At 34.8% G+C, this 8,619-nt stretch overlaps 1 protein-coding gene across 1 annotated transcript; it reads left to right on the forward strand.

The window, feature by feature from the left end:
• The first annotated feature begins 746 nt into the window (after nucleotides 1–746).
• LOC113226543 (protein dalmatian) lies at nucleotides 747–5,232 on the forward strand. The gene is made up of 4 exons (XM_026459201.1): nucleotides 747–802; nucleotides 1,041–2,694; nucleotides 3,009–3,221; nucleotides 4,108–5,232. Exons 2-4 carry the CDS (start codon nucleotides 1,054–1,056, stop codon nucleotides 4,186–4,188), a joined length of 1,935 nt encoding a protein of 644 aa, XP_026314986.1. The 5' UTR covers nucleotides 747–802; nucleotides 1,041–1,053; the 3' UTR covers nucleotides 4,189–5,232.
• Nucleotides 5,233–8,619: the final 3,387 nt, after the last annotated feature.

The raw sequence follows: 8,619 nt of genomic DNA on the forward strand, positions 1-8,619 counted from the left end.
ACTGCCTGCCAACAGCTGTCAAAATCAAAAAACGAGCGAAAACTAGAAGTTCTTTGCTTTTTATGTATGAAATCATTTGTTTCGATGGAGCCATATCATATAAAATAAGAAAAAGAAGTATGAAATCATTGTAAAAATCCTTGAAGTCAGGCATTTACGTACAAAATTACTGGTTTTAAAAGTGCTGTGGATGTTGAACGTGTTGTTAAACAATTGTAAACCGAATTTTGGACTAATGGTGATTTTATCATATTCACTCTCAGCATCATGCCACCTCGAACTAGAGCAAGTAAACCAGCGAAAGGCTTAAAAGAAAACGTCGAAATTGTTGAAAAAACAAAGATTATGGTTTTAGGAAAGGTCACAAAGCCTGCGAGGAAGGCGTTAGCAGATAAAACAAACTCTGCGTCAGATGACAACGCATCTGTCGAAATTTCAAAAAAGGTGACCAAGAAACCAACAGAAACGGGTAAAGAGAATAACGAACGGCCGCGTCGCGACAGACGACTGCCTAATAGATTTGTTGAAAACAATGTTTTGAAGAATATGTCTAATAACAAAGAAACATTTACTCCTGAATCTACAATGAACAAGACGCATACACCTACAAAGAGCATTGTAAACATTAATTCAAACGCAGAAATGTCTTTTAAGACGCCACAGAACCCAGTTGAGATAAGCTTCATGGCTAATAGGCCCCGGAGAATATGCCGATTGCCATCTAAATTCGAACACCATTCAATAAGCCCCAGTAAGTTTCTTCCCGTACAACCAGTGCATGCAAGTACACCTAAATTGCAGAAAACTGGCCCTAAACCGACTGAAAATAGAAAAAAGGCAAATTCCAACGCTAATGAGCACCAAAATATCAGGAATGAGAAGATTGATAAGGCTTCTAAAAGTAGTAATACTTTGCAGCCTGAAAAACCTAAAACACACTTGAAGAAGGATGTATTAGTCAAGAAAACTAGTAAGCTTATTGCTACAAATAATCCTGGTACACAATGCAGAACATTAAGAGGAAGAAAGGTGGAAGTAACAAACTCTTCCCTTATGACTAAACAAAAAACTACAAAAACAAAAAAGTCTCTAGATGGTTCTAGAAACAATTCCTCTAAAACACTTAGTGCTAAAAATGTATTACCAATTTTCTCATTTAGAGTGCTTGAAAACAAAAACTCATCACAAGACAAAAAGAATCAGGATATCTATGAGTTTACATATGACCCTAATGATGAACCACCACCTCAGAAGAAAAAGAAACGAAGGGTTGTTAAGAAAAAGCCGTCAAAGCCCAAAACTGTAGTATTCAAACATAATTATGACCGAAATCTGTCTAAAACTTTGTCAGCTCTTAAAAGTGCTGTTGCTAAGAAACATGTTGAAATACAAAAAACACCTAATCAAGAGATAAATCCTAATTCAGTAATGGCCAATAATCATGGGACTATCCAAATATCCACAAACGTGGAATCTGTAACAAATACAGTCACCAGTAAACCAACCACACCAACTACAATTGAAGCCCCTACATTTCCAGAAAGAAACAAATCAGTACAAATAGAAGACATTGCTGCAGATTTAGAAATCTCATTAGATCATCAAGACCTAAATTATTCCCCAGTTAATTCTCCGGATCCTAATTGTTTAAAAAGCCCTACAGTTCAAGTACAACCTCCAACTCCTCAAACAAGTCCTAGATACAATAATGATCCGTTGAATTTGAGAGATAATTTAAGCTTCTTTGATGATCAACCTGTTGCAAGTAGTAGTATGAATATGTCTGTGAGACATCCGTTAGCCAGCCCTTGGAGGATTGAATTTGAAAGTCTTCCTATCAAATGGCATGTCAATTCCTATGTTAAACCTAACATGACACCAGCAGTTGAATGTTCATTTGTGAACTTTGAAGACAGTAAGAAAAAACATGTTTATACTAACATGGTACCACAAAGCAATGAACCATTGCCTCAGATTGTTGAAAAGAGTTCTGCTAATCTTGTACAGCCTAGTATAATTTCTTTCATAAAAGAAGTTGTGGAAAAGAGTGCTAGTAAAAAGCCAAGACCAAGGTCTGAGACTCCAACAGCTTGTATTTTCAGTGAAGCTACTAATTCTAGTAAAGTAATTGATAATGTGACAAAACATACCAGGCAAGTTATTACACCTAAGAAAACTACAACAGATAAGGCAACATCAAAAAATACACCAAACTCTTCAAACAAGAATGAAAATTCAACTACATTGAATAAGCAAAATCCTCGTGAAAGTTTAAAACGTAAAAATGATTTTGATCTAATTGAAATACCAGCTAAAACTCCTAGGCAAGATAACAACAATTACTTTGGTTTTGATGACAGTGAGATTGATCAAGAGAATGTATCTCCTAATAAAAATATAGATGCTCGGAAAGTAAGAGCTCTGAGGCCAAGGGCTAGAGAAGTATTAAAAGAGATTAATGAACAAGGACCAACCCGTGCTTTACTGCCTTTGGCAGTAAAACCTAAAGATTCTGAAAGAGTAAACAGATTATATGAAGAGATGAAATCTGCTACTGATGCTCCAATATTCCCTGATGAGGATGCGTTACAAAATGAACCAGCCCCAGAGACAACTAATATTGATTTAATTGATAATGAAGATTCACAATCTGTGCATTTGTTTGAGGATATTGAATTTGCACGTCATTTGAATGTGAGTATTGGTAAAGTTACATCTTTTTTATTTAATTGTTGCATATTCTGTACCATCTTGGTGAAACCTATTCTATTTTAAGCTGAAAAATATGCACTATTCTTGATCTATCCATTATTTCTTACAATTGAGTAACATTGAAACATAGTTATGGTTAAGCTATCATATCTTCAGGCTGTAACAAAAAAGTGCGACAATATTTCAGTTGGGATTTCATTTATAAAAGTTAGGAGGAGAGATAATCTATCTCAACACTCAGTGCTACCTGTAAGATCCATAATTTGTTATTTAAGTGTTACGATGTCTTCTTCCAGGCCCATTGTAAAAGCTATAGCAAAGCAAAGAAAGTAGCATTCCGCCAACCATCAACATCTGACAGTGATTCTCAGAGTGTCAACATAGTACAGGCTGAGGCCTCTAGCGGTGAAGAAGATGACTTAAATGACCTCAACTTTGAGGTGCCTTTGGTTGAAGAGAAGAAACCCAGAAAGAAACGAAGTAAGAAACAGAAAATGACAAAAAAAGAGGTAAGCTAACTTAAGATAGAAAATTGATAACCCTTCAGTTTCAAGTTTTCTATTTATTGGATGAGTAAAACCTACCAATCTTTTTGTTTGTGTGCCATTCAAACATATTGAAAACTACTGTGACAATCGGCCTCATTTTAAATTTTTGTGTATTATACAGTTTGAGATGGGTGGGTCTACAGATGGGAATACAATTTAACATAGTGGTGGTGAAGGATTCTAACAGAAATGGCATAACATAGATGAGACCCGCGTCATGGGATTGCGCAACCAATATACATATATGTGTCAATATTTCTAATGTTGTCAACATATACAGTATGCTGTACTTTACTTAGATTTTAATATTAGTTCACAAATAAGTTTTTGCCTATTCTTTGGTAGGTAGATAGACAATCAAAATATTATTTGCAATCTTATACGACAGCACGGCGATACTAGCTAGCCTATTTCTTGTCATTATCGCTGTATTTCACCCAGGCAGAAAGATATTTGGTGGAGATTGTTGTAGTTGAAATGTAACAGTAGACAATCTTAATATGATACATTAAAATACTCTAAAATAATAAATGAACAAACAAATTATTAAAAATACAGACAGGCAGTAATTGTTCTGGAGCACGGGAGTAGACCCTATCATGTCAATAGGTACCCAGACCAAAGGAAAATGAAAAATTGAATTAGAGTTGGAAAAGCGAAAGCGGTATGACAGGAACAAAGCAAGTGGTGGTAGTCTTTGCCTGTCCCATTAGGGGACAGATGTAATGGTACCTCTTTGTATGTAGGGTCTTGTTTTGTTGCACTGGATGTGATATTCGAACAAACGTGTATAGCTTGATGTGCTGTTGAATGCGCAAAAAATTAAATATAAACTAATTGTTTGCAGCGCGCGGAGGCAGAAGCATGGGCAGCGAATTTTAACTCTATGTGCGAGGACGTCGAAGATTTCCCGCTCGTTTTGGAATAAACCGCGATCATGATGTAAAGTTAAGTTTCTACACTAGTGACATTAAAAATGTGATTAAATACGCCTAAACTATTTGTACTCTACAATAGGAGCAACAAAATGTTTTCATTTATTTCTTGAAATAGTTATTTGTTATGCAAGGCTGCAAAGTTGTTATTGGACGCGAGTGCTTATGTTGAAACCTGAGCAAGCTAAGGATACTAATAGTATCTTGAGCACAGCAAGGGTTTCAAGCCACGAGACTTAAAACAACTTTGCTGCCGAGCGAAACACACAGTTTTTCACCTCAGTATAATGCGAGGAAAATGGATGAAAGAAAAACAGTTGAACCATAACAAATCGGTTTTATTCATTCATACATTAAAAATAATTTAATAAACAAAATTAGGTATCGTTCGATATTTAAAATCAACAATAAGAATAAAATATACCAACGGATTTATATTACATAAATAATGTACGACAAATCGCGTAGTTGAACGTATCATGTTTTTTTTCAAAAAGTTAGGTGCACCACAGTCCATGGTTTATTACGAATTTCAAAAACCTTTTCGCCTCTAGCGTTGAAAAAATGCTTTTGCGCGCAGATTTCTAATAAAAAAGCCTTTCCGAGCTAGTGAGGTGAAAACGTATTTTGCAAGTTTTCTAAATAACCGGTGTCTTTACTTGAACTCACTAATGGCTGTCTTCCAGTCTTCTTGCAAATTTTGATGAATGATGATGAACGGAAAATTGATGATTAAGTTTTCCGTTACAAAATCAAGAATGTTTTACACAATACTTGCTTTGGCTAAATTATTATAAGAATTTTATTTGTAAGTGCTATAAGAGCACAATTAAGTTTTTAGTTTTATTGTAAAACGTAAGCTACAATATAAGTGTCCCATTATGGAAATTTTATAAAGCCACTATCTGGAAATCATGGGATTACTATGTATTAATATATGGTATATCTTTTTTACTTCTAAATCGATTTTATATAACAGGTTTGAAAATAAGATGAATATGGAGTTCTTAGGTTTTCGCGATTGTTACACATATTATGACCATGTTCCAATAAGATGAATCTTTTAAAGGACAAAAAACAAAAAGACAAAACTGTCGACATTGTCCTTTCAACTCTGTGAGAGTTGAAAGGACAATGTCGACAGTTTTGAGATCCGATAATTTTCTTTTTATATAGGAAAACCTGTAATATTAGCGAAACAAGAATTTCCACTAGAGTTTAATAAATTAAATAAACTTGTAACATTACGACCATTTCTTTTTGCTTCTTTTTTAACATACTGATTCTATAAAACATAACCGCTAATAACATTTAATATTAAGAATACTTTTTAAATTAAGTTTTTTGCGTTTGAAGTTTAAGAGTGAATTTATTTATTATTTTTAGATTATGACGGGAAGGATAAGTTTATTTATAATATTTTTTGTGTTATAAAAATATGTTTTTTACAGTACAACATTACCGTTAAAGATGTGTATACATGCAGTTTAATGACTACTCAGTTAAAATGAGTAGGAATATCTCCAGCAAGAAGTTTGTAATTTTTAAACATAAATTTTCTGGGTGACATTTGTAGCGATATACCATGATCTTTTAATATTTTAAATAAAAGGCGTAAGACGTAATGTCCATGAAATTTATATACAAAACTTAGATACTTTAAAATATAAGTACATCATCTTATTTGGCATTTGCACCATGTGCCATTTATGAGTAATTTTATTGTTTTATGTTGATGTTAAGTGCATATATAAGATCATTGTGTTGATGACATTAATTTAGTGGTATGACGTATGACGTACGCTGGCCAGTTTGTGTTTTATGTATGAATATTAATTTGATACTTTGCTGAATAAATATTTTATATTAATCAACGAGTTTTATTCTTTTTATATGGTGTAAGTGCCAAAGGGTGCTAAAGCCAGGAACTTCTTAGCTGTGGAAGTACTTAGTAATATGGCACGTCAAAAGATGGCACAACATGTGGCGCATACTGAAGTACATACTTTAGTTAAACTATTTGCCGTAAGATGGCATTAGCCGTAGCATTAATAATTTTTAAGTAGGGTAGAGTGCTTGTAAAACCAACGTGAAATGTAAAGACATGCGTTTGGATAGAGTCATCTTAGGAGTGAAATTAGAGGTACTCATTTTCGTGTATTACTTTTATAGTGTAAACTTTTACATAATGAAAAAACGCGTTAAGTTTTATGAGTGCCCATAAACAATTGTAATCAATTTAATTACATTTAGCGCAGTTGTGGGCTGTTCTGTTCGATTTACTATTCGTCCACATCTCAGCTTCATAATTATTTACTTATTTCTATCCCTAATAACCGCAAATAACGACGTCGTAATTCTATATCATAAAATAATTATCTAAAATTGCCTTCAACATTTCAACTCGAAGAGGATCCAAAAAGTCTGATTAAACCTGAAAAATTAATTCATTCAACAAAGTAAGTATCCCGCGCGGCCCTAATGTGCTGGCTGACGATATTAAAATGATTGCTCTTTGGCAAATATGGCGGCCGGCTGAATTATACAGCGGAAGCAAATATTTCCATTGCAAACAAGAGTCCCGGGAGAGCGAGCTAGTTCGCGCACTCAAAATTAAAAGCACACAATGAAAATACCGAACAGAGTACCCCTACTCGGATACCTATGTCGCGAAAGTAAGAGTGCTCGAACCCACTCTTAACACAGCGCTGTTTCGACGCTTTGTTGTCAATGAAAACAGTCGCCGGAGTGTTTTTTTGTTTATAGACTCTTCGATGTTGCCACTTGAGAACAAATAGCCGCGGTAACGAGCAATACTCTCTAACAAGCTGAAACAATGTTTTGTCTGCACAATGGATCGCGGCGAGCTGTTATTGTTTCTTTTAACGATCATTAAGTTGCAAGTTAATTCCTACACAAACAATATTTTAAAACTTTGCTTGTATTATTTATAGGAAAAACAAAATTGTTTGATAGAGATAGCAATCCTACTTATAATTTTCTAAAGGAAGGTCGGATATTTGACAAGAAGCGCTTTCAAAATGTAAAGGTCCATCCTGGGTCTTGAGTTGATATATTAACAATTGGACTATTTTAGTCATTTAATTAAAGGGTGCCCGCCAGGTTGTTCGGGTCGGGAATATTACCGCAATTCTCGGTCAACATTCACAAAATTGACACGTCAAATATTTGTAACTTCGTCCTGGGACCACGTTAGATGGCAAACAGAATCGTGTCTGGTCGTCCCTTAATTTTCAATGTTTCTACATTCTGCCTGGTGCAATTCGGTTCGATTTCGAGTCTTAAAGTTTTCTGTGGTAAGGTCGCGTTTGGCGTAGTCAGAGGGAGGTCGAGATAGCCGCTTGTCAAAACAAAATGGCGCTGACTGTGTTTGAATTGGGCCGTATCAGTCGTTGCGGAGATTCATTTTGTCGCGTTGCTTAAGATCGTGGAGTCTACATATTGTCTCTGCACACACGGCGAGTGTCGGCTCGACGGGCGTTAGCTGGCTACAAATTTGTTGTTTCAGTACAAATACTATGATATTGTTTGCAGTTAGACTTTGCGTTCGATCGAGGTTGTTTAGCGCACAGTTGTAGCAAGTCAACACTTGTAAATTGATTGTCTGATCAACAAGACAATGTTAGAAAAGTTAGTCATTGATACAATCGTAGGTACTAGTAGGTACCTACTATGATAAGCAGCCTTAATGAACGCAATAGGCCTGATTAAATCTATTGTTATTTGATACATAAACTATTGCTTTAAATTTGGTTTTATTTTTAAAACTTTAATACGGGCATCTTGTCTCAGACTTTCGTAATCAGATTTTTATAAGTAAATCTTATAATAGTATAACTGTTAGTTCGCTTGTAAATATATGAATATACTATGTGTTGAAACGATTAAACATACATTGGAGTTAAGGATAGACACACAAATTAAGTGTGAGCGTAAGCCTAGTAAACTTATATATTAAATCACCCACTCAATCCGCCTTGTTTAAACTTCAAATTTACCTTTGATTATAAACCACATGTAGTAAATAGTAAACACAAACTTTCAAAAGAGGAGCATACTTAACAAATATTATATTGTAAACTTTACATTGCGACGGTAAATATTAAATAATATGTGTACGGGCAAATAATATTGTCGCTAGTCGTTGAACGTCCTACCTGTCAGAGTTGCCATTATCATAAACCAAACACGTCAATATTTACAACACAAACAAGGGCGTAATTTTTAAATAAATTGTGGCATTTCGCGAAATTGCTTCCGCAAATAGGATTGTGTGTCCACCACTCTTGTCAGAGCAATGTGTGCGCAACTTTTTTCGGGCAGTCGTCGCCGTCGGTCACTGAGCGTGGCTTTAGCACAGGCTATGAAATGCAATTTATATTTCAAATATCAATATTTGACAC

The sequence above is a fragment of the Hyposmocoma kahamanoa genome, unplaced genomic scaffold (assembly GCF_003589595.1).
Source record: "Hyposmocoma kahamanoa isolate Upper Pololo Valley unplaced genomic scaffold, ASM358959v1 192, whole genome shotgun sequence".
NCBI classification, from domain to species: domain Eukaryota; kingdom Metazoa; phylum Arthropoda; class Insecta; order Lepidoptera; family Cosmopterigidae; genus Hyposmocoma; species Hyposmocoma kahamanoa.